This window comes from Sus scrofa, chromosome 15 (genome assembly GCF_000003025.6).
Source record: "Sus scrofa isolate TJ Tabasco breed Duroc chromosome 15, Sscrofa11.1, whole genome shotgun sequence".
In the NCBI taxonomy this organism is placed as follows: Eukaryota; Metazoa; Chordata; class Mammalia; order Artiodactyla; family Suidae; genus Sus; species Sus scrofa.
In genome coordinates this window covers 68,731,824-68,758,858 of record NC_010457.5, presented here as the reverse complement: position 1 = coordinate 68,758,858, position 27,035 = coordinate 68,731,824, and the positions used below count along the sequence as shown (strand labels likewise).

General features: G+C 42.7%; 1 protein-coding gene and 1 long non-coding RNA gene across 3 annotated transcripts in view; one reads left to right on the top strand and one right to left on the bottom strand.

Annotated features, from left to right (window-relative positions):
• LOC110257119 lies at window positions 1,485–15,972 on the bottom strand. Of its 2 annotated transcripts, XR_002339357.1 has the most exons (4): window positions 15,848–15,972; window positions 14,395–14,565; window positions 2,639–2,820; window positions 1,485–2,155 (listed from the first exon to the last, which is right to left on the bottom strand). It is a non-coding gene; the product is annotated as an uncharacterized LOC110257119 (long non-coding RNA). The 2 variants fall into 2 exon arrangements; XR_002339358.1 differs by lacking the exons at window positions 1,485–2,155; window positions 2,639–2,820 and having other exon boundaries at window positions 13,406–14,565.
• Window positions 15,898–27,035, top strand: part of DPP4 (dipeptidyl-peptidase 4) — a gene marked incomplete at its 5' end in the record, with an annotated part of 81,198 nt that continues 70,060 nt past the window's right edge. The window contains 1 exon segment of the mRNA NM_214257.1: window positions 15,898–15,990. Within this exon segment, the coding sequence (NP_999422.1) occupies window positions 15,898–15,990 (93 nt within the window).

Sequence of the window (27,035 nt, the reverse complement as noted above, 5' to 3'; positions counted from 1 at the left end):
TATAAATTCAAATTAGAAGACAAGGTCCCTGCCCATAGTGTGCACACTCTTCTCAGGCAATGATGAACAATACACGAAAGAATTAGAAAATCCATCTTCTCATACAATTTACCTTTTCCAGCAGGGCATTCATTATCATAATATACTTACAGCCTCTCCCTTCTCAATAGCCCACACACTGGCTATGGAGCAAATTGCATCCCTTTTCCCATCTGGGAAACCAACTGAGTGTCTTCATTCTAATCATAACCTCCTCTGACTTCAGGATCTACCTTAGTCAGTTTTTCTCATGCTGAGGTAACATCTCAAAAATCTTAGCTGAAAAATTAAGCAAATAATGCTAGCAAAATATAATACTAAAGATAAACACACTCCCATTTGTGGATTCTACCACATGCCCTTTCCTAAGTGTGTTCTCTACTTTCTATACCTCTTTAATCCTTACAATACACTGGCCTAGGAATTTCCACATCCTCTGGCATAGCTAAAAAAAAAGATGATGAGGCATAGCCTGTGTAAGCCCTGGCCCATGCTCTTACTACATCAACTATTCTCTCAAATAATAACCACCTAAGAATCAGAGATTTAGGCATGAGAACAGTTTGATTATCTTTAGGTGGCATGATCAGGAGAATCTGACCTGTTCCCTACCCCCATCTCACCTAAAGTTTTCAAAGTTTCTAGGGAAATTCTGCAATGCATTTTAAAAATCTAGCGGAGTTTTAAAGTGCTCATTTAGGGAGAAAAATGCAAAATACACCTACTTTCCAGGAAATACCATCATTATTTGTCACCATTATTTGGTGGGGGTCAGGATGGTGTCACATAGAACTAGGGGATATTGTTTATAATGCTTCAAAGAAGCTCAGGCTGTCATTTCTCTAGTAAAGTTGTCCCTTTCCCCCTGTCTCAGCCTCTCTGAAGTTAGTCTAGGGCTGTTTCATGCTCCTCTCCTCCATGAGGCCTGGGAACATCTGCTCAGCAGCCTGCAGATTGGAGCTCAGTCATGCACGGTTCTCAGGGCATTGGAACTCTGACCCCAGCTTTCTTCTCCCCCAAATTGATTGCAACTATTTTTAGCCTCGTAGATCATATTTTTCAACATTGAAATATTTCTATGTCTCTGCTTATTCTCTCCTATTTCTCCATGTTGTGTAATATTCCTTTGAGTTATATTTTTCCAGGAAATTCCAAGAACTCAATGATTCAGCCCTCCACCCACGTACCCACAGGAGGCAGGAGGTTCTCCTCCCTGCTTCCCCAAGATACAAAGTGGTTTGGCTCCTGTGTAGCTCTGTTTTTCCAGCTGTCAAGCAGCAGCTGACCAGATTTTTTTCTGACATGCTGAAAATTGCCATGCAGCAAAGTGTGCTATGGTGTGGCAGGGTAGATGCAAGGTCTCACAAAAAGCTCAGAGGAGAAAAGGAATCGAGGAACTCAGAGTGTCAGTGAACCCACGCAAAGAGAAAATTTTACAGATTTTATTAGGTGCTAGGGACCAGGCCAGCTGATGGGAATGCACAGAATAAAACCCAGTCCCTAGCCCTTCAGAAGCAAGAAACACAAATGAATTAGCCTTTACTCCTTCTGTGAACCAGGAAACACTTTGTGAGTGACTGTTACATGCCAGACTTTACTCTAAGCCCTGGGAGTACATCAGTGAACAACACAGACAAAAATCCTTGGAGATTACTAGATACAAAAATGCAGAGTGGATAATCTATGGATTCTGGAGTCAGACTTCTTGGTTCAAATGCTGGCTGTAAAATACTGGGAGGAATATTTTCTTCTCTGTGTCTCTACTTCCTCATCTTCAAAGTAAGGATGACAACAGTACCTATTGCATTGGATTGTTATGAAGATTAAATGAGGCCATACTAGAACTTAAAAAAATGTCCAGCACATAACATAGAGCTCATAAATCTTAGCTATTTATTACATTAGATAATTACATTACAGAGTGACGAGTGCTTCTTTAAAAACTGGTGAGGCACAAGACTCTCTGGGAGCCCAGAGACAGGCACCTCTCCCAGAGGGGTGGACAAGGCTTATGAAAGGAGATGGCATTGGAGTCCAGAAGGTTGACTGGGATTTAGCCACATGAAAAACAAGGGAAATGGAACACCAGGCAAAGGGAGCATTGTGTTTGAAGATCCTGAAAAGAGAAAACAGCAAGGCTTAGAAATGCCAAGTCTCTTAGTATAGGTGGCAGGTTGGGGAGCAGAAGTAAGAGGGAAGGTCAAGCAGAGACCAGCTCCCATGAAGGAATTTGGATTTTATCCTACAGCAGGAGAAGCCACTAATTTTAAACAGGAAAGTATCAGAAGCTACAATGGAGTGAAATTACAAGACAAGAGGCCAGAGGAGGCTAGTGGGCTGCGTTGAACTAGGAGAGAGAGGAAGGCCTCAAAATGATGAAGGGAGCTTAGAGGGATATGGACAAATACAAGAGACACTAAGGAGGTCTGTGTGTGGGGTAAGGAGCCAGGAGGATCCTAGGTTTCTGGCTTGGGCAATGAGGTGGGGTGGTGATAGCTCTCACTGCAGCAGGGGGTGGGGAGGAGGCAAACAATGAACTTTGTTGGGGGTCGGCAGTGAGTGGGGGTAGTGTGTCAGCAATAATTAACAATTAACTTACTCTTGGCTAAATTGCACTTGATAGGCCTCTGAGTCATCCAGCTCAGGACATCTAGCAGAGAGATTCCAACTAAAGACATCCATGGAGGAATCATCAGCATGTAGATAAACTTGAAAGTTTCAGGGAGCAGCCAAGATTACTCAGTTATTATCTCATTAGATCTCCACAACTCTGTAAAGTAGCTTTAAAAAAAATAAAAAAGGCCCATGGGCATACAGTAATTGGAGGAGAGACTCAGCCTTGTTTGACTTTAAAATCTTTGCTCTTTGCTATTTTCTCCTCTGCATGCTGCTTTCTAGGTGGTATGTAGACTGGCTGGAAGAAGCCAGTGTTTCTGTGTTCATAGCTGGGTACTTTGCTGAGTTCACCCAAGCCCAACACTGCTGTAGTTTCTGGAAATACAAATATTAACAACACACATCTGCCACAGTGAAAGCAGGGTAAAGAAAAAAGTCAGATTATTTTTTGTATTTTTAGGGTTGCACCGCGGCATATGTAGGTTCCCAGGCTGGGGGTCGAATTGGAGCTGCAGCCGCCAGCCTTCACCACAGCTCACAGCAATGCCGGATCATTAACCCACCAAGCAAAGCCAGGGATCAAACCCCTGTCCTCATAGATACTATTCAGGTTCGTTACCACTGAGCCGCGATGGGAACTCCAAGAGATCATTTTAATATAATATGACATCAATGAATAAATTTAATCAGTCGATCTAAGAAAGCATAGAAAATTTTACTTGAGCCAAATTGAAGATTATAACCCAGGAACAGCCTCTCAGAAAGCTCTGAGAACTATTCCTCCCGTTGGAGGTCAAAGCAGTTTTGAGACAGAGGGCTGTTCATTAAAGGGCAGTACAAAGTCAGTGTCATGTGTCATTATGGCCTCTTACAAGATTAAGAAGTTTGTTTCCTAGGGAGTTATCGATGCTAGAAAAATGGTCAAGCAGGTATTTTCTGCCGATGGGGAACTGTAGTTGATGCATAATGCAGATATATCAAATGCATAGCAGAGGGGAGAGAGGTGGCCAAAAGGCAGAGAAAAAAAATGTTTAAACTTTCCTTAACTCGTCTTAATATACAAATTTTTATTTCATCCATGGAAAGGGAAATGACAGAGGTCTGCGCAGGATGTATTTGACAAAATTTTAAAGAATCAGGAAAAGGCCTCTGGCCTCAAAAATCCTGATAAAATGTATATGTTAACTCTGTCAACATCCAGTCAAAGCTGTTCACAGAATAAATGGAATTTGAGACAGGAGAAGGGTGTGGAGAGGCAGGTCCTTCACTTGAGGGGACTGATTTGAAAGAGATAATCCAGAAAGGATCCTGTGGCACAGAAGAGACAATGAAAGAGGCAGCAAGACCTGGGAGGGAAAACAAGGAAGGGCACCTACAGGAAGAAGCCAAGAGGACAGATTACCAAACTCTAAACATCAGATCCATAGCCCAGAACTTTCATATGGCCCCGGGGGTGAGGGGGAGGTCTAATCTCCTCCATGAGTCTCTCCCCAAAAATGCTTTTGGGGGCCAGGAAAGCCTAATCATCTCTGACGTTTTGTCCTGGGTTTTGCTAGCGATCTTGGATGGATTAGCAAAATGTTTGTAAACATTGTGATCCTTCCGTTGGACCTGACTTGTTCACTGTGATGTTCCCAGTGCACTGCCTGGTGAAGCAGCATCTCAAGAAGTACAACCTTGATTGAATTCGAGCTCAATATAAATAAATTAGTTGCAGTCAAAATATTTTTAAAAAATCTGTAGAAGACTATTTTAGCATCCAATTAATAAAATTACAGAGTTCCCAGTTTGTGGCTTAGTGGTTAATAGACTAGTATACATGAGGATGCAGGTTCAATCCCTGGCCTTGCTCAGTGGGTTGAGGATTGGGTGTTACTATGAGCTAGGGTGTAGGTTGCAGACATGGCTCAGATCCCATGTTGCTGTGGATGTGGTGTAGGCCGGCAGCTACAGCTCTAATTCGACCCCTAGCCTGGGAATCTCCATATGCTTCAGGTGCAGCCCTAAAAAAATTAAGTTAAATTAAATTACAAAAAGTATCTAAAAGATCTGAAGAAGATTGGAAAATCCTTGATTTAGTTGACATTTTTAGAGCAATATATTCACAAACTGGAGACTATCCATTTTTTTTTTCAGTTTCCATTATATAGTCACCAAAATACACCACATACAAGGACATAAAATAGGTCTTGTTTTCTGACCATAACAAAATTAAATTAGAAGTCAACAAGAAAACAAATTTTAAAAATAAAATAAAAATCTAAAATATATATCATATTTTACATAATAGATTTGACATATTGAAATTTTTTGGTCTTCCATTGATAGAAGCCAGAATCCTAAGTAACCCAATTGAGGAGCCTCTGATTAAGTTTTCTTCTCAATATTCGTGGCCATAACCTAGTTTCTACCAAAAGACTCTGGGTAATGTTTGCATTGTTACTAATAACCCTATGACCTGATTTAGAATCAGTCTTCTAATCAAATTCACAATTCATCTTTCCGTTAATTCTGAAATCTTTTTTAGTTTATCTGCCAGCATATTAATGCTAAAACACTGGCAGATGTGACAGAAAGTTATAACTCTAAAGACAAATATTTGTAATGAAATCCCCAAGAAGTAGTCACTTGAGCACTGAGCCTTCTTTTGGGCCATATCAAAATCAAAGTTAACATGTAAGTATTGAGAAACTCAGTAACAGTATCCTTATAAGACTCCTATTGAATGACCTTTCTAGTTCTTTTGGCAACTGCCTGTACTTTCAGGCATATTTGAATGCTATAACTGCTGTAGTCAAATGACCGAAAAAATGCAGACACGTCATTTGAATTATTTAAATAGTATGACTGATAAAGGACAAGCTAAAAAATGTTGTAACAGTCTTTGGAGTGGTTGAAGAAAACAGAAAACAATGCATGGCCATGCATGCTACTGAAACACTGGAATGGAGAAGTGAATTATCATCTATGGTGTCATTTTAAACATGTAAAGTCTTCCATGGTCTCATCCTCATTCTGTATCATGCAATTAAACAAAGGTCACACAAATGAGAACAAACAAAGGCTATTTTTTCAGAGCTTGAAATATCAAAGGAGTCAGCCACCATGACCTGGCATTTAGACCTAAAGGCTGGCAGGGGAGTGAGAGTGCTTTACAGTGAAAAGAGATAGGGGCTTCCAGTATGCCCAGATTTGAAATTATTGGCATGAGGGAACAGGAGGCAGCCTAATAGAAGAGAAGAATCTTACAAGATTGGATTGAAGAGCATATTAATCTTTTTCTTGTTGGTTCTGGGTTGGAAACAAGGGTAAAAATAGGTAAGATGGCAGTCATGGTCAAGTCTTGACCACTTTGGGCAGATTGGTGTAGAGTTGTGAGAATCAGAATCCAATTGTCATATATGGTCTGGCCATTGTCTGTTTGCAAATTCAATCTCTCAGCATTGAGATTTAGAGGTTAGCTTTCCCAGAATGAACACAGTATTTCTATCATATGTTGGAACTAGTGCTCTGAAAGAGTAATGGCATTCTTTCAACCCACAGTAATTGCCACGTTTACGTTCACATTGGAACCAGGGTAACTAGAGCATGCATTCTCAGTGAAGGCAATATCGCCTCCTCTGGAGTGGTTCTTGGGGGCAAAACAATTTATTATTTTGACATATGAAGCATTGATTTACATAGTTCATATAATACATAAACAGACATACAGTATATCTGTGGTATTTAAGTTGAATGGGGGGGATTTGGAAAAACATCTAAAATAGAAGTGAGGGAAGTGGGGGAGAAAATAAGGAAATAAAAAGTTTGAGAAACATGCTCTAGAGCCTAGATAGATCTAAAACTATGCTTTTTCAGCCAGGGAGCTAAATAGCACCTGACTATCCCTCTTGGACTGCATTTGCCTTATAATTTCTGGCTCTACACACTTCTTCCCAGTTGGTTTACTTTCTGTTGGAAATACTACAACTATTGTCCCTTTTCTCAAAGCATGAGGGATATGACCAGAATGAAGTTCTCTGGGTACAACCACAGCAAAGACCCCCAGGTAATATCACTAAAAAGATCCAATTCCCATGTAGTCATTTTTTTTCCCAACCTCTATCACATTTAAGAAGAGAAATTCAGGAGTTTTCTTTGTGTCTCAGTGGGTTAAGGATCCAGCATTTTCTCTGTGAGGATTCAGGTTAGATCTTGGCCTCACTCAGTGGGTTAAGGATCTGGTGTTGCCATGGCTGTGGTGTAGGCTGCAGCTGCAGCTCTAATTCAACCCCTAGCCTGGGAACCTGGGGAACATCCAGATGCTTCAGTTATGGCCTTAAAAAAGATTTTTTAGAAAGAGAGAAAATCAAGCCCCAGAAAAGAGATGCTAGTCCAAAAAGTGAGAGCAGTCAAGTTTTACTCCATCATCTTGTCAAGAAAAAGGAATCTTACATAAATAATTTTAAGCTGTATGTTTAATCTGCTAAAATTATATTACAAACATTGGACTATTCTGGTTAAAAAAGAAATGACTGTGGAGTTCCTGTTCTGGCTCAGTGGTAATGAACCTGACTAGTGTCTATTAGGACTTGGGTTCAATCCCTGTTCTTGCTCAGTGGGTTAAGGATCCAGCGTTGTGGTGAGCTGTGGTGTAGGTCGCAGATGTGGCTCAGATCCTATGTAACTGTGGCTGTGGTATAGGCAGGCTGGCAGCTTTAGCTCCAATTCGACCCCTCTTCTAAGAACTTCCATATGTCATGGGTACAGCTCTAAAAACAAACAAACAAACAAACAAAAAGAAATGACTAACTTAAAAATGGTCAAGATGGAGAGTTCCCACTGTGGCGCAGTGGCTTAAGAATCCAGATTTGTCACAGCTGTGGCATAGGTCTCAGCTGTGGTTTGGATTTGATCACTGGCCCAGGAACTTCCATATGCTCTGAGCGCAGTCGAAAAAAGAAAAAAAAAAATTGGTTAGGGAAGTAAATTTTAATTATTTATATTTTACCACAATTTAAAAAAAAATGACAGACATATTTTTTTTACTCTAGTACAATACGAAACATGAACTCTTTCCCGCCTCTTATTATTGTTAATAAAATACCAAGGAATCTGAAGGCCTTTTTACATATAATTTTGTGATTGTGTGATCTACCACTCAAAAGAGAATAGGTAGTCCCTCCCACAACAAATTAGATCACTCAGTTTAGTTTGTCACCCCTAACCTTGTTCTACTGGTCCTTGCTCTTTCTTTCCTTAAATTAGAGCAAACCATTGCCCAATCTCATACACATACACCACCACCATCACTTCGCCTTATGTTTACAGCTTGGAAAACACTAAAAAGGAGATGTCATCATAGCCAAAGCCATTATGTGAGAATCTGTCTCCAAGGATCTTCAACACATTTTCTTATAAAGTCATACAAGTATTTCTTAAGTCATTGGCTAATATAACAAATTATTTAAATTTTAAAAACCCACAGAATATCCAAAGAACACCAATCCAAGAAGAGCACAAAAACCCCCTCTCTCTTTGGCTAATGTCTGTTTTGACAGATAGCAAGAGAATTTTATTGAGTATTGAGTGTAAGAAGAACTTCTTATTTGGTATTACTGGTAATTGGGGCAAGAAAAACATTCCAAGCTATAGCTAGGAAACAATTTTTGGAGAACTGTATGTAAACAAAAACAAATCAGTGTGATTTAAATTCTTTTATGACAAGCTGGGTGCAGATAAGCACCTGCCTATTTAATTTCACAACAAGTTTGATTCTCATTCTACCTCTAGTTCTTCCATTTCTCAATTATCCAGCCCATGCTATTGTCTGCTTCTTATAGCTAAAGTTCAAATCTGATTGTGTTCCTTTCCTTAGCAAAAACTTTCAGTGGCTCCCTAGTACAGAATGAATATTGAATTTAAGACTGAATTTAAACATTGAATTTAAGTCCAGGACCAGCTTTTATTTCTTAGTAGTCTATATCCTGGTAAAAATAAATTAATGGATATTCCTTAAAGATCTCCAGCTTGCTCTTTCCAAGAAGTGTGTGTAGTTATTGGTGTGCAGTTATTTCTCTGGCCTGAAATGTCTTCTTCCCATACATCTAAATCCATAGGATTATCCAGCTAGCTAGCTATCATCTATGCATCTCTCAGTAAAAATTAATTTTATTGTAAATAACACAAGCAGAATAATCTTCCAAACTAAGCTTAGTAGGGAAAACAGGAAACTGGACAGAAACAGAGTTTATTATTGAAGGCAACCTAGGAGTGACTTTTGATCTGGGCTCCAAAGGGCACACACAAAAAGAAGTCATCCCCACACAGATGGGATTTCCCCGATTAAGTGGAGGGCAAGGTATCCACTGGGCAAAGGGATGGATGCATTTGTAATTTCTTCACTTATCTTACAGAACAGAGGGTAAGAAGTGAGATCTCTTTAGCTCCTTTACCACCACCCCTAGCCCTACCATCTCCCCTCTCTCCTTTCTTTCCACATGTGAGATCCCATTTTTCCTTACTTCCAAGAATGCAGAGAAAGATCTGATGTTATTTTTTTTCACTTGATTTAAGTTTTTCATTTATTCAACTAACACATTGACTACTAGTCTTTTTACTAGGTACAGGAGAAGAAGGATGGAGGGAAAGATAAAAGAATAAATGGAAGAGTTCCCGATGTGGTGAAGTGGGTTAAGCATCTGACTGCCCCCTGTAGAGGTATGGTTTCAACTCCACCCAGTGCAGTGGGTTAAGGATTTGGCATTGCCACAGCTATGGTTCAGATTCAATCACTGGCCTAGGGAACTTCCATACACTGTGGATGTGGCCATAAAAAGAAAAAAAAAAACGAATAAATGAAACATTTCCAATATTTACAGGGAGACAAGTTCTCAAATAATATGTACTATAATGATGTTGGGCTATTTACTTGGTTCTTTTTCATCTGGGCTCTCCCATCCATCCTTCACCCTCGTCTTCCCTGCCCAGTGCCTCAGGAGGCTGACTCCTGCAGATAACATCCTCTATTATCCAGACTCCTTTGTTTGGTTTAGCCAATGGGAGTTACCAGCAATATCACATAGAGAACTGGGGAGAGATACCAGAGTATTTATTCCTTCTGCTTTTTACCTGCTTTGTGCTGCAATCTGGCATTGGCTACATCCTTCCAGGGCAACAGCTCACTCTAGGTGACCCCACTTCCAAGACTCAGGTTCTTTTTTTTTTTTTTTTTGTCTTTTTGCCTTTTCTAGGGCCACTCCCATGGCATATGGAGATTCCCAGGCTAGGGGTCGAAGCAGAGCTGTAGCTGCTGGCCTATGCCAGAGCCACAGCAATGCAGGATCCAAGCCGTGTCTGCAACCTACACCACAGTTCATGGCAATGCCGGATCCTTAACCCACTGAGCAAGGCCAGGGACTGAACCCGCAACCTCATGGTTCCTAGTCGATTTCGTTAACCACTGCACCACGACAGGAACTCCTCAGTTTCTTAAAAGAGGCTATTACCATCAACAAAGACAGTAATAACATGGTAATCAAAATGCTTAAGCTGCAATGCAGTGGTTCATTGATCATGGGGTGCTTAAGAATCAAATATGTGGGCAGGATTCTAAACTGTGGCTAGACTTCAGCCTTCAAAAAAATTCTACAACTAGGGCAGAAATCTCACTTAAGTTGCCATAATATAAATTCATGGCTTTTCATCACTTCCAGGCTCAAATCAGTTCATAGACCCAGAATGCCTTGTTTGAAATGGAGGCCAGATCCTGCCATACTCCCTTAGTACATTCCTTTTTTTTTTTTTTTTTTTTTTTTGCTTTTTTTTTTTTTTTTTTTTTTTTTTTTTTTTTTTTTTTTTTTTTTTTTTCTATTTTTTGGCCTCCCGGCATATGGGTTCCAGTGGGTCTAATCGGAGCTGTAGTCCCGCTACCCAGAGCCAGCAACGCAGGATCCGAGCCGCGTCTGCACCTACACCACAGCTCACGCACGCCGGATCGTTAACCACTGAGCAGGCAGGGACCCGCCCTCATGTTCTATCGGATTCGTTACACTGCGCCGACGGACTCCTTTTTGCTATTTCTTGGGCTGCTCCGGCGGCATATGGAGGTTCCCAGGCTAGGGGTTGAATCGGAGCTGTAGCCACCGGCCTACGCCAGAGCCACAGCAACGCGGGATCCGAGCCGCGTCTGCAACCTACACCACAGCTCACGGCAACGCCGGATCGTTAACCCACTGAGCAAGGGCAGGGACCGAACCCGCAACCTCATGGTTCCTAGTCGGATTCGTTAACCACTGCGCCACGAGGGGAACTCCAGTACATTCCTTAAATCTTCCTCCAAGTCCTCCTCAGAAAGACGTGTGACATGCAGCTAAGTTTGAAAATGCTCTGTGAGAAGAAGGGATATGCCCAGACCTCCCAGGAGTTATTAAATCCTGGCTCAAGGTTTATGTTCATCTTTGTTTTGTTTAAAAGAACACTGTTGTCCAGTGGTATATTTGTTTCCTATTACTGTTATAACAAATGACTACATTTGTTGGCTTGAAACAATACAAATGTATTGCCTCCTATCTAGGGAGTTCAGAAGTCTGATATAAGTCCTACTGGGCCACAGTCCAGGTGCAATCAGAGCTACATTCCTTCTGGAGATTCTAGGCGAGAATTCATTTCCTTTCTTTTTTCAGCTTGTAGAGTCTGCTTGCATTCCTTGGCCATCTATCCCCTGACCCATGGAGAGAGAGGGGATGGCAGGAAAGGCTAAGTGGAAGCCCCTGCAACTGTCCTTGCACATCCCCAAGCTAAGCTAAAAGTAATACCGAATCCCTGGCAGGTACAGAGATGGGTGTCACTATGAAAGAACAGGAAAGATGCAAGAGTGCTGGTTCCCTATCCTATACTCATTTAATGTCCCTGTTCAGCCCGTGCAAAAGATGGATTAAGGAACAATATTAGCTGCCATTTCCAGTGTGGTAACTTTACTGGATCAAACAATACAGGCCTGCTATCTGTGGCTATTAAACTGAAGAATGCTATTCTTTTTCTTGAGCGGTAATTAATAAGGACCATCCCAAATTGTTTGCCATCACCTGGAAGGGTCAGCAGTGTATTTTTACCATCTTACTTCAGGGCTATGTCCATGCCCTTGCTCTCTATCATAACACAGTCTCCCAAGACCTTGATCATCTTGAAATCCCATAGAACATCACAGGGGCCCACTACATCGGCGACATTAGGCTAAATGGAACTGGAGGAACAAGTATTTTACATGCTTTAGCAAGACAAATATGACCACAGCATAGAGGACAAATCCCATGAAAGTTTTTGCAATTTCAAGGTATTCAGAAGTCTAGAGCATGTCAGGGCATCCTCCCTAAAATGAAAGATAAGTACCTAGACCTTATATACCCATCACAAAGAGGAACAATATTTGCCGGAACTCCCCATTTGAGACACCATGTACCACAACAGGATGTGCTTCTCCAGCCTATTTGCTCAATAGGCTGTCTCTTTTGACTGGAACCTGGAGCAAGAGAGGGCCCCTGAGGTCTAGCTTATAGAGCAAACTGCCCTGATCCTTAGACATTAACAACCTAGCAGACAATAGTTATTAGAAGTGTCTGTGGTGGCCAAAGTCTCTGGCCGTCCCCAGTAGGAGAGTCACAGAGGATAAGTCAGGGTTTTTAGAACAAATTCATGCCTTTTGCCAATTTATTAGCTATCTATTGCGCTACACTAACGGAGTACCACAGACTGGATGGCTTAAACAACAGCATTTTATCGTCTGACAGTTCTGGAGGCCATAAGACCAAAATCAAGGGATCAGCAGGCTGGCTCCTTCTGAGACCTATGAGGGAAGGATGGGTTCCAGGTCTCTTTCTTTGGCTTATAGATAATTATCTTCTTCCTGTATCTTTTCATATCATCTTTTCTCCAGGTGTGTCTGCTCGGTTTTCAAATTTTCTCTCCTTATAAGGACACCACTCATATTGGATTAGGTCCCACCCTAATGATTTCCTTTTAACCTGATGATTTCTACAAAGACCCTCTCTCTAAATAAGGTCACTTTTTGAAACACTGGGGATTAGGACTCCAACATATCTTTTTTGGAGGGGACCCAGTTCAACCCACAACTATACAACCTGAGCTATGATAATGAATCTGTTGTTACCTGAACCACCAAATGATAAAGTTGGGTGTGTTCTGCAATATCACACAGTTAAGTGAAAATGGTATCTATAAGACACAATGAACATGCAAGTGGTCCAGATGGCATAAGAAAATCACATCAGCAATAAACTTAGACTCCCTGGTACTTCTCACACTACTCAGTGTCTCTCCCACAACACACACCTATAGCTTCATGGGAGTTTCCCCATATGATGAGGAAATTGAGGAGGGAAGAGTCAGCTTTATGCAAAGTAATCTGGCACCAGTCATAAGTGGATGCCGGCTATATTACAGCCCCTCTCGGGGATACTCTGAAATATAGTGGAAAGGGAAAACTTCCTGACAGACAGAACTTGGAAGAGTATATCTGCTTCCCATTTCGCACGAAAAGCGACATATCCTGATATAACATCTACACTGATGCATAGGTGGTAGCTAATGTGTTGGCCAGCTGGTTCCTTAGGGACTTGAGAAAAACAAGATTGAGACTAGTGACACAGAGGTCAGGGTGGGGAGATTTAGGAAAGAATCTCTTGAAGTGGGGAGAGTGTGAAGATATTTGTGTTTCCCAGAATACAAATATTTGTGTTTTCCAGAGAACAAGATGATCTGCCCCACGGATGCCAGCCAACTTCCCCCCACTTCCCCAGGGGTGGCTTAATATATAATGTCATGGTGCAGGTATGGAGGTTAAGCATGTGCTCAACCATATGGACTTCCCTCCTCCATTCCTGAGTGTACAAACCAGGGAGAGCATAGGCCAATACTGAGCCCCCGGTATGGCACCATTCCCTGCAGTCCTTGCTGGAGGGCCTCTCTTCCCAGCTCCAGATGCCAGGCTGCAATAACTCTACTGACTCACTGTCCCCAGCAGCTTGAAGAAGGAGGAAGGGCTGGATTTGAGAAATACTCATAAAGGCAGAATTGAGAGGAATTGATTGATGGTCAAGTGAATGCAGCAGGCGAATAAAGAAGGAAAAATGATATGGCTAAAGTCTTTAGTTTGTGTAACTGGTGAGTGGGGACACGTTTCATGACGACAGAGATGATAAGAGAAGGGCTGGGTGAGGCTGATGGAAAGGATGAAGAGTTCCGGTTTGAGCTTCCGAAGTGGGTGTGGAGGAGTGGATGTGTCATAAGCAACTTGTTTATAGCCAGAGGGGAAAAGATCCCTGCATTCAGAAGCACTGTCTGGACTGGAGATGAAGGATAGAGAATGGAATTTATTCATAATCATGTGTTAATTGCCCCCTAGGACTTTGTGTTTTTAATCCTCTATCTCTTTTTGGACAGAAAGGCTTTGTTCTGCATCTGAGTGAATGGGCTGAAGAGGCCTTTTAGGGAGGAGGAGTACTTATCCACAAGAGGGAAGTAAGCATAGAGGGGCCCTCCCTGCAAAGTTTCACCTATGTGTTTCAGACTGAAAGTGCCAGGTGCACAAACGTCATCAATGTCATCCCACTTCTCTACCTCCAGCATCTAGACGATAGTCTGGTATTTTGTATCCACTCAAATATTTGTAGAATGGGTGAAATAAAGGGGAGAATGTAGGGATGGATGAAGAAGGAAAAAAGGAATGATAGGGGAACCTACAGGGCATCGTGGGGACCTATCGCTTTTTTCCAAATCCTCTTTGCAAGACTGAAAGATGAAAGGCCATGGGGTGTAGTGGTTGAGAACATGGACTCTGAATTCAGGCTCCACGACTTCCTAGCTGCCTTGACTTGGCCAAGTGACTTAACCTCCTGTGCTCAGGCTTCCTCCCTGTAAAATAAACACAAAAATGCTTAGAGAGTTCCTGGGGAAAAGTAACATAAGTGTTGGTATTATTATTTTTGGCATCGTGATGAGAAGGTAAACGTGCAAGACAAACCGGAAATCTCCTGCGGAAAAAGAATCCAGACCCTTAGCCTCTAAGCGCCATCCACAAGTGAAAAATCTTTTTCTTTCTCTTGGCCTTCCAAAAGCTTTAAACACCCCAGAACTCCCCAACATATCATTTACTGGCAAAGGACAGGCCTGGGCTTTAGTTTCAGCTGCCAGCAGTGAGCTGTGTGAATTTGCAGAGCCCAGTCCCTTCTCTGGACTCCGTCCTTCACCTTGCCTCCCCCTAAGAGGGCGCAGAATCTGAGCGCAAAAGTCCCTTTCAGTTAAGGCAGACCATGGTCTCCCGGGCTGCAACTGCAGCCTCTGAGTTCCGCGTCGGATGCCAGGGGACTGCTCACACGGAGCTTGGGCTGTCACACCCCTCCCGCTCGTCCCCCGGGCCCTGGGCCCTGCGCGCCGGGCAGCCGCCCTGCCCGTGGGGAGGTGCCTCTCGGGCGCCCCCCGGCCGGAATACAGTGCCCGGAGCCGGCGCGCCTTCGCCCTCAGTCTGCCCGCGGCCCTTTATACCCTGCCGGCGCGGTGCTCACTAATGTTTAACTCGGGGCCGAAACTTGGGAAAGCCTAGTGACTGCGCGCCCCGAGCGGCGGAGCTGCACGCGCGACCCGGCGGCTCGCCTGACTTCTGCCTGCGCTCCAGCTCTTAAGGCTCAGTTCCGAGGAGACGCCGACCATGAAGGTGAGTGAGTGAGTGAGTAGCGCGCCTCCCGCCCCCACCCCCACCCCCGAGCGCCAGGGGGGAGTTGTAGATGCCTCTTCAACAAACTCTCCCCAAACTGCCCCAAAACTTGGCGGATCGAAACTAGGGGCTCTTACCAGGCGGAAGCACCAGAGCCACCCTCTGACAGGTGAAGGGACGCCCCAGGGACTCTCACCTAGCTCTCGGACCCGCGGGGTTTCTGCTAAAACCCAGGCTCCGAGCCTTGGAGGACTCGGAAAGCCACTGGCAAAACGCCCGCCCGAACCCACACTTGGCTTCTGACGTTCAGGGGTAGAAAAGCAAACATTAAAGTGCTCAAAGGCCAAAAGTTCAAGGGAAGTCGCTCTTGCAGCCTCCGACTGGCGCGCTGGAAACCCACCCAGCACGCAGTGCCCCTCTCCCAGTGCGCGCTCGGCGGCAAAGCTCGGTGCCTTGGTGCAGCCAAGGCCCCGACCCTCTTACCCAAACTGGGGCCAAGCGACTGGCTCTAACTGGAAGTGATCTGCCCGGCTTGCAGACACCGTGGAAGGTGCTCCTGGGACTGCTGGGGATAGCTGCGCTCGTCACCGTCATCACCGTGCCCGTGGTTCTGCTGAACAAAGGCAGTAAGTTTAAAACATTCGGAAAAGATAAGACAGTTGGAGACTGGGATCAAGTTCTAATTTACCATACCAAGGAGAAGTAGGGATTTGGTGGGACCAGTGCACCAGGTCGTCGCTGAGGCTTCGCAGGCATGGTTGCTGCTTCTAGTGCAGCCGCTAGATTCACTTTGCAGGTCTCCAGTGTTTAGGCTACGAGAGCCTTGCGCCTGCCACGTTTTATCTATGGCAAATACATGCTTCCTGAAAATAAGGGGAAGTTTTAAGATTTTTTCTTTTTATTAAACTTAAATTTAGTACGTTTTGAATTTATATTTAAAAAAAGCTTTCGTGGCTACGATCTTCAAAGGAAAAGAGGTAATGTTCATAAATCTCAAACAGCATAAGGATGTCATAAGAAGGGGGAAAACAATAAGAAAGCAAGCCCCAAAATACATTTTTAAGAAAAGGCAGTGCTCGGGGAGCCCAGGTGTTTCCCTTCAGGGGTGATGAATATCCATCAGTTGGAGAGTTGGGCTGCAGGAAAGTAACTATTTGACCATTTAAAGAAGTAGGTATTTCTCCTCTGCCTCTGGTGTCCATGGTAATACTCCGAGTGGGTGGGATCAGTGCTGTTTGGTGGATTCTTTCATTTAAAGCCACCTTGATTTCTTTTAGCTTGTCTCACTGTTTCGGTTTTGTCCTAGCTGTTAACATAAAACACTCATAAAATGAAATACACACTGTTGGATGTCAACAAATAAGAATAACTAGTTTGGGTCTTCTCTGGCCCTACTTTCCATTTCAGTAGTTAACTTTCATTTCAGTATTACACATTCTGGTCAGCCAACTGTAGTGTTTTCTCTCTTGGTCTAGTCAACTAGGAAATGTGTAGATGGTGCTTAGATACTGAGGGCTCTTAGTTAGATTTCAAGGTGACAGTTCAGAATTAGTTTGTAGAGCTATCAAAAATCATGTTTGGTTTTGACTGACAATTTCAGGGCCAGGGCAGAGGTGCCAAAGTTTAAATAACTGATGGTGTTGACCTATTGATAATGACTTTTAGTTACTTCAGAAAGCAGTGATTACCACCATCTTAGACTCTTAAAAGACAGGTGTCTGTCCATTTTTTTTTTTTTGACTGTTGTAAACTGTTAACATATAACTGTTTTCATAAAGTGGCACTTTGTATATTTAAACAACCACACACACAAGCCTTCTTGTCAGAAAAGGATGGGTCACCCATAGGATCAGTAAATATTCACATGGCCTACATCATGTTCCAGGAATTGTGCTAGTTGCTGCAAATTCAAAGATTAAATTTTATAAATATAAATCTCCCTGACCTCAGGAAGTTTATAGTCTAGTGGGAAACAGAAATGCAAACAAATCAATGTAACCTGGATAGCCTTTGTTCAAATCTTTGAACAAAGATTTCAAGAACATTCTCTTGAAGGGACCTCCAGAGAGGTTGCCATGTCTCTGAATAACTGTGATTACAATTCAATGAGATAATTTAGAGAGGCTTGAGCAAACCTCTCTGGGTATTAGAAAGAGCACTTCTGGGAAATTCTGGAAAGACTTCTCATAAGAGGTTTCTTTCATGGGGAAGCCTGAATAGTTAATGTCAGTTCCTGGAAATAAGGTTTTCCAAAAAATGCGAATGACTTGTGAGTCATCATAGAGACACAAGATCACATCCTCTATCTGGGATCATAAGAGGACTCTCAGCAAGAGAGGCGGGTGGGCAGCAGGGCTTTAACCTGTAGATGATGGAGAGTTCTAGCATGCTGTTGGGCATGACAGTGGGAAGGTGGGTTGAAGTGAGGCAAGGCTGGAGGGGAACCAGGGGAAGTATCCCGGAGACTGAGAGCAGAATTTGAAGGTTGTGCAGAAATGCAAATGATTAGAATTGGAAACTTAGGATGCACTAAGGGTTAGGGTGGCTAAGAGAGCCTCTTGAGCTACTGGATGGAGATGTAGTTTCATTGTGCACTTTATTTATATTTACACAATCAAGGTATTTCTCTTCTCAGATTTCTTAATTGGCATGTATGTATATTTGAGGAGAAAGGGAAATTATCTTGTTTCAACTCTGTCTTATCATAAGGGACAAAGATGAAAGCTCAGGAATGCAACATTTTTACTAAATCAGCAATACCGTTCTTGGGCTGTGCCGCAATAAGGGACAGCCTTTTTACAGAGGATCCAGAGTCATTACCTAAGGAGTGTCTTCCATCTTGGCAGTCTAGGTTTTAAAGTCAAACAAATCTAGAAAGGAGAAAAGGAAAGGGAGGTGGGAGAGAGGAAATATAAGTGGAAAGGAAAGGGGGAAAAAAGAAAGAAAAAAAAGAAGGAAGGAGGAAAAGAAGAAAGATGTATCTAGAACAGCAAAACAGAGTCCTAGGTTATATGGAAAGTAAAGAAATAAACAGACAAAGGAAAAAAGGAGGAAGAAATGAGGGAGCTTGAGTTCATCCCCCTGAGAGGTTGGTTTAAAATCTTAAGTGTTTCCATATGAAAAGTTGACTTTAGCAGACACACCCTGAGCAGGGAGAGAGTCCTAGACAGAGGGAGCCCTAGGAAGGTGTAAGCTTAATAAATACTATTGTCGATTTTTTTTTTTTTAGAATAAAAACTCCTTGAGGTCAGGAATTGTGCGTGGCACCAAAGAAAATTAAAAGTCACCTCCTCCTGCATATATAATAAAGGACTGTATTTTGTTTTAAATCTCTTAAATATCCTACTAGGGAAGGGTGTTGCACATGTAAACATTCAATTTCTCAGAGAATCAGCAGTAAAATATGTAAAAATACTTTACTCATAATGGAATTGTAGAAATCTTTATGGCTTAGAGGCAATAAAACCTTTTCACTCAATATTTATGATCCTCTTAATTCTCTCTTGACATTATATTATAGGCCGATTTTTTTTTAATTGTTGTCACATAATTTTTACTGAGTTTTGTTTTGTTTTTTTTTTTTTTTTGTCAGATAGTTTCCTTACTAGATTCTGCTATGGGATAGAGACATTTCTTCTTTTGTTCTTTTCATGGCTGTAGCAGTAAATTTCCTCAATATCCTCTTTCAGTGTATAGGAAATTTGACTGCTCAGCCATCCACCAGTAATAAAAGAAAACCCAATGTGAAGGAGGAGACAGGAATAATCAGAGAAAGAGAAGATAACATCTATGAAGTTTGCCTGAGGAAGTCCAGGATCTATTCCAGGTTTAAAAGCACAGAAATGAGCCTGAATGAAAGCTTTGTATACTTCAGAGGCTACATTCTAAACAGAGAGCCCTGTAAAAGCTTGAGTTGACTCCAGCTCACCCAGTTAACTGTTATCAACCTTTGCTGAGTGCACCGGAGGTCAGTGGGTTGGTCTTTTTCAGGCCAGCTGTTTTGGCTTTTGGTTCCCTAGCTATAGCATGTGCCTTAAATTTCTCCGTCTTAGACATCTCGCCTCTCATCTTAAAAGGGCTCAGAGAGAAAAAGGGAAGCCTGTTTGCCCAATTGATGGTTAGAGAAAAATGGTGTCAAATGGCTGACTAGAGCTGGATCAGTGTACATGAAATGCTAAAACTTAATGAAGTGGAGTTCCCGTTGTGATGCATTAGAAACGAATCCGACTAGTAACCATGAGGATGTGGGTTCGATGCTTGGCTTTGCTCGGTGGGTTAAGAGTCCATCATTGCCATGAGGTGTGGTATAGGTCACAGATGAGGAGGCTCAGATCCTGAGTTGTTGTGGCTGTGGCTGTGGCCAGCAGCTACGGCTTCGATTCAACCCCTAGCCTGGAAACCTCCATATGTACTGGGTGAGGCCCTAAAAAGCAAAACAAACAAACAAACAAAAAAACCAACCAAACAACAACAACAAAAAAAAAAACAGAGAGAGAGAGAGACTTAAATTGCTGAGCCTAGGGAATGTGACTGTGAGGAGTACACACAGGACCACCTTCCTTGTGGAAGAGAAGGTACAGAGATGTAGTAATCGCCAGCATGATTTACTCTAACCCCAGTATTGAGCTGAGGGCTCTCAGTACATGTCTCATTGGATCCTTTGAAAGAGGGTATTCTCTCCACTTTTACAGAAGATTTATAGAAACCTTGAGAGGGTGCTTTAGTTTTTTATTACTGCATAATGAATTGTCCCCAAACTGAAAACAACAAATATTTGTTATCTCACAATTTCTGTGGGTCAGGAATTCGTCAGAGGCTTGGCTGTGTGGGTCTGGCTCAAGGTCTCTCAGGAGGCTGCAGTCAAGGTGTCATCTGAAAGCTTGACTGGGGCTGGAGGATTCACTTCCAAGCTCTCTCACATAGCTTGTAACTAGAGGCCTCAGTTCCCCACCACGCAGGCTTCCCCAAAGGCCTTCTCTTAGAAATGAAGGATTGAGGAAAGCAACCACCTAGGAAGTCTCAGAACCTTTTATGACCTGGCCTCAGAGGTGACGTGCCATCACCTCTGCTGTGTTCTCCTGGTCACGCAAACCAACCCTGACACACAGTGAGAGGGCGTTACCTCAGAGTATGCATTCGGGGGTGGAGATCATTGGGAGCCAAATCTTGGAGGCTGGCTACCAAAGACCAAAGGAACTTGCTCAAAGTTCCACAGAGTTGAGGTTCATGCTCAGACAGTATGATTCTAGAGGTGGTACTTCAAAACTCAATTTCATTAGCTTGTGACCAAGTATAAAACCTACATAGCCATATTAGAGTAAATGTTACAACTTCCCATTCACATGCCTATATTTAATTGCATGACTTCGAATCCCTAGATGCTGAGTGTTCTGGGGATAAGTGCCTGCTGCCGCTGCCTCTGTTCCTCCATAAAGCTTGTAGAGAGTCAACGACTTCCAGCCCAGGACTGACTTCCCATCCTTTTGACTGCTCTTATTGTTTTCAGTGGTAGTAGTAGGTCCAGATTTAGTACTTGAACTGAATTACACATGTTTTGTAACTCATGGTGTGTTATTTCATTTGATCTTTACAAAACAATCCATGTCAGAGAAGGTATTCATTTCTTGATTTGCTGCAGTGAAGAAACTGGGACATAGAAGTTTAGGGCTTTGTAAAGAAGTCCTAGAACTTGGGAATTCCGATCTTCTTACCTCTAGCCTTCCCTAAATCTGCTGTTTTCTGTGAGTAGTTGCTTTAAGGAAATGCTTCATGGAAGCCTTCATCACTTAATGATTAATCATTGCTTTACAGCTTGACACTAACCCTTTCATTATTGTAAATCAATTATCTTGTAAATATTTTTACCTTTAGTCTTCAAAGGTCTACTATGACCTCAAAAGAGGGTGTGTCTCTCAATCTGAGAGTAAACCGAAACCACAAAATTAGCACTTCTGAGTTAGCTGTTTTATTTTTGCCAAGTACTACACTTGCAGTTTTGTATTACACTTTAAAATCATAACTTTCAAGGGATTTTTTTCTGAACTTGATGATAAATCATTTGCTTTAGTTAACTCTCCACATTAATGAACATATTTCTTCATGATTTGGTCCACTGGGGAAGCAAGTAGACCCATGAGCTTAGGTCATGCATCTCAGCATGGAAGGCCCAAGAAGCAGAGGTAAAAGCCAGTAGGGATTTTGTTCCCAGCACCTTGAGGGCTGTGGTGGCTCTGGATGGATAACAGAGGAAGAGGGGCAAGGGGGTGAGTATTAAATGAGTACCACCACCCACCCCTTCCCTGACTCAACAGTGGGTCTCTCCAAACATGCTGGGTAGCCTCTGTAGCCTTAGCACCAACTCTTTGGGTCTAGGACCCCATCTTCATCTTTTCCTTGGTTGTTTTAAAGCCAGACCTGCTCAGGTCCATGAATATCATGGATGGATCCCATTTTCCTGTTATTTTCCTTTATTCTCTTATTCCAGGCACAAAATCTTTTAGTATGAGATTTGAAATCTCTGCAAGGCTGAGGTCCCATATTGGCCAGAGGCAGTATTTACTAACTCTCCATCATGTACTGAGTGCTGACTGCATGGCAGCTGTTGTGTGGCCCTGAAGAGTAGAGGCAAAGAGCCCACTCCCTTTGCCTCTGCAGTCATAGGACGGGTAGATAGTGGGCAAGCACATGAGTGATTTCAGATAGAGATACATGCTAGGATAAAAATAAAGTGAGGTCAGAGTTCCTGTGGTGGCTCAACAGGTTAAGAACCCAACTAGTATCCATGAGGATACAGGTTCAGTCACTGGCCTCACTCAGTGGGTTAAGGATCCAGCATTGCCATGAGCTGCAGCATGGATCACAGATGTGGCTCAGATCCCCCCTTGTCATGGCTGTGGCATAGGCCAGCAGCTGAAATTCTGATTAGATACCTAGCCTGGGAAATTCCATATGCTGTGGGTGCAGCCCTTAAAAAACTAAACAAAAGAAAAAAAATGTGATCAACAGGACTGAGGGATACAGAAAAGAGTTTCTCTGTTTTAAGTCTGAGTGTTTCCATTTCTAAAATGTCTCTGACTCCTGTGTTTATAGATAATGGTGAGAGGTGGGAAGCGGTTTATCCAGGGGAGAGACAATGACTGCTTGGACAGGGTGGAGCACAGGTAAAAGTGACTCTTTGAACAGTTAGCTGGCTAGCCCAAGTAGGGAACCTTCTTTTGCCCTTATGGCTCTGTTCTTTCTACAAGAGCTAATCTGCAGGGGTGCCTCTAACTCACTTATCCTGTTTACACTTCCATTTTCCAAGGCAGTGCTTTGGAGGACTTTGTGCACCATGCACCCAGCATGTCAACAGAAGGTAATTCTCTAATTCAGCAAAGATTTATTGAGCATTTTCTATGTCAGCCCCTTTGTTGGTCACTAGAAATAAAAATTAATAGACACGGCCCTTGCCCTCAAATAATTCACAACATTAAAGGAATCATAAACATTAACTATAATAAAAAGGGTTAAATGTCCTTCCAGGAAATGACCAAAGTGTCATAGCAGCTCTACAGAGAACATGATAAATGCTACCCAGGGAAGTTCATGTGGAAACCAACCAAGCATAAGGGGTTAATAATTAATGGGCCCAAATAAAATCCTTGGAGTCTTGGAGCCATGAGACTTCCTCCCAGCATGCAGTTCACCAACATGTTTAGCCCTCAACAGTTTGTATTCACTTGGTTCTGTATGAGGGTTGTGTCAGATAGAAGGCTTTTGGCTACAAGTAACAGAATACCTGACCCTACGTTACACTCTCTCTATTGTGTTAACACCAGCATCTTCCACAGTTGGAAGTGCAGAAGTAGGGCAGTTCTAGGGTTTGTTAATGCAGAACCCACAACCTCCTCAAGGATCCAGGGTCTCTGTGCCTTTCAGCTTTGCCCTTCTCACACCATGGGCTTTTGTTCCGGAGTTTATCCTCTCAGAATGAGCACCGCTGCTGCAACCCTGCCTCATTTGCTCACACAGCCATTTCACAAGGCAAAAAGGATGCTCTTCCTTATTCACAGCCTGTTCTATCATTGAGGAAAACCATTTCCAGAGGTCCCCTGGCCCATGTCAGACATTCTCTCATGTTATGTTGGCCAGATTTGTTTTATCAGTTGTCCATTCTAAACCAATCACTGGTGAGGGGAATGGATTACCAAGTTTGAGCTAGATTAATCAAGACTCACATTTTGGAACCAGGAGGAAGCTCCTTCCTTAGCCCTTGAAAGGGGAAAGGGAATTATCTAAGTTGAACTGGGAATTCCAAAGGAAAGAAATGGGAGTTCTCTGTAGGCATATCAGATATTTTATAATGGCTCACTTTTCATTACATGGGAAAATTTTAATTTGCTAACAAAAGAAAATAGATGTCAAGACAGCTCTGATCTCTAAAGAATCTGATCCTATAACTCTCTCCTCTTCTGTCTTTCCTAACCAAACAAGTTTATTACAGAACAGGGTGTTTTGATTCTGCCTCTTTGATCCTGAAGACATTTTGAGCCCAGGAGACAGTTTCTCTTGCATCCAAAATGATTAAAAACGGGAAGAATTGCAGAATTCCTGCTGTGGGACAGTGGATTAAGAATCTAATTGCAGTGGTTCAGTTAGCTGCTGAGGCAAAGGTGCAATCCCTGGCATCAAAACTTCCGTATCCTGCAGATGCAGCCATAGAAAAAAAAAAGTAGTAAAAAAAATAGGATATGGGAGAATTGATTTTGCAACATTCATGATACAAATCTGAAACAATGGAGCACAGTCAGAAATATCTGAGGGAAATTACTCTCAACTTTATAAAGCATGTATAAATTGTTATATTTTATCCAATTCATAAAGGGAAAACATGGCAGAGACAGTTAAAATAAAACTGTCAATATAGAAAAGTTTATGTGGTGAAAATTAGACCTGTAAAAGTTGACCCTGGGAAGTAGGGTTTAAAGTAATCTACATGGTAATGATTTCATTAAGATGAAAATAGTTCTACTATACTGAAAAGAAAATCCAGAAATCAGTAAAAAATCCCTTCCTGCTGCCTGATGTTCTCCCCGCCCCCAGCCCACATGCTCCCCCAAGCTCCCCGGCCCACTCCTGTGTCTTCTCTCCCCACGCCTCCAGCCCCTCCCCACATCCATTCTCAGCTGACCCACCTTGCTTCCTATTTTAAGGAGAAAACTAAGGCCATTGGAAGAGAAAGTCCAGCCCACTTGCGCTCTCCCCGCCTCTGCCCCTCCTAGTACCTACCCTCTCTTGTGCCCGGACCCCATTCCCCTTTGCTTACTCAGAGACAAGGCTTCAGGCTCTTTCCTCTGCCCACTGCACTGTCATTCCCCCTTCTCTCTACAGATATGCTCTCATCTCTCATGACCTTAAAGAAAGGAAAGGAGGAAGGGAGAGAGGGATGATGGAAGGAAGGTAGGAAGGAAGGAAAGATGGATCTTTTCTGGACCCCACATTCTCGCTAACTCCCCGGTCCCTTTCCCTGTTCTCTCCCTCTCCTTTTTTTTTTTTTTTTTTTTTTTTTTTGGTCTTTTGGGGCTTCATCCATGGCATATGGAGGCTCCCAGGCTAGGGGTCTAATTGGAGCTGTGGCCACCGGCCTACACCAGAGCCACAGCAATGCCAGATCCAAGACCTGTCTGCGACCTACACCACAGCTCATGGCAACACCAGATCCTTAACCCACTGAGCAAGGCCAGGGATCAAACCTGGGTCCTCATGCATACTCATCAGGTTGTGAACCACTGAGCCATGACAGGAACTCCCCTTTCCCTGTGTCTCTTTACCACAGAAATCCTCCAAGAGCTATCACCATCTGCAGTTCCTCTCCAGCTCCCTCTTAAACCCACTGGAATGAGGCTTTATCCTCACCCCATCACTAAAATGTCCAGCTCTGGTCCCATCAAGGCCCCTAACCCCTATGTCACTAAGTCCAGGGCTCGCTTCCCACTCTGAATCTCACATTTCCTATCAGTTCCCTCTTCTCCCCCTCCCTCTACTAGTTTTCCTTCTTTGCCACCATAGCCTCCCTCTCTTTCTCCTTAAGAGTGCCGCCTCCTTCTACCTCTAGTAATGGGCTTTATGTACTAGATTTTAATATCCTTGAGCCTGGGCAAGTGCACAAGTCTTTTTAAAAGAAACATGGTTTACTTGCACAAAACTGATCAGTTTTGAAAGATCATAAATGCCCTTGATATGGTTTTTGTGGGTGTGAAACAAATGGTGAGAATTTGAATTGGTCCCTCTTATTATAGTATTGAAATTAAGTCTACTTAATTTATCAAGTCATGTTCATGCCCTGATTTTATATACTTGTATCTATCAATAAACATTGTGATACTTGAGGAAAAAAAAAAAAAAAAAGAAAAAAAGAGTGCCACCTCCTGTCTGACTTCCAACCTTGGACTCTAGCACTCCATCCTGGAACCTCTGCCTTCTTTCCACCAGGTGATCTCATCCATTCTCATGGCCTTCAACACCATCTATAACCAGACAACACCCTCATTTGTATCTCCAGACCAGACCTCTTCCCTGAACTCGACCTGCAGTAAGCAGCTATTAAGTGGACATCTCCTTTTTGATGTCATATCTCCCAGGACCATTTCTCCTCTCAAACTTATTCCTCCCTTAATACCTCTTGTCTCAGCAAATAGCAATTCTTTTTTTTTTTTTTTTTCATTTGCCAAGGCCAAAATTTATGCAGTCCTCCACTTCTCTCTCTTGTTCGCATTCAACAGCTAATTGGTCTGTAAATCCTATGACTTCTGCCTTCAGCATTTGGCCATATCTCACTACCTCTACTGCTACAAGCCTGAGATACCATCTCCTTTCACTTGAATTGTTGCAAAAGTCTGTTTCTCTTCTTACTCCCTGTTGCATATTCCCAACACAAAAGGTAGGATGACTTTGGTAGGCAGAATTCTAAACCGACTCTCCAAATTTCCTATCTGACCCCTGCGCTAATCTCTGCCTAATCTTTGAGATGGTAAATATAATGGATTTTAGCCTGGTGGTTAGAGGTGTTATATGGCACAATCAACATTAAGAAGGGAGACTGCCTGTGTGAACGGAGATTGGTACTTTCCATCTGCCTCTGTCTGGATTGAATCATGAGCTACTGGCAGCTGCTGACCCTCAACACCCCCTTTGAAAGGAGCTCAGGGTAGAGATCAGGAGTGAGGCACTCTGTGCTCTGGGAAAACTGGCAAAATAGGTTCAGATAGTTAGATATTTTCAGGAGAAGATTAATTAATTAATTAATTTGTTTATTTTGTTATTTTGGGGCCACACCTGCAGCATATAGATCGGAGCTACAGCTGCCGGTCTATACCACAGCCACAGCAACGTGGGATCTGAGCTGAGTCTGTAACCTATCTGCACCACAGCTCACAGCAATGCCAGATCCTTAAACCACTAAGCAAGGCCAGGGATCAAACCTTGCATCCTCATAGATCCTAGTCGGGTTCATTAACCATTGAGCCATGAAGGAAACTCTAATTTTCAGGAGACAATTTTATGACCCCAATTCTTGCATCTTCTCGTATCTAGAAAAACACTAAAATCCTTCCTGATGAATCTGCTCCTCGTAACTAGCAGTAACCTTAATAAGACTAGCAGCAAACTTCTGTAACATATGTGCTTGGTTGCA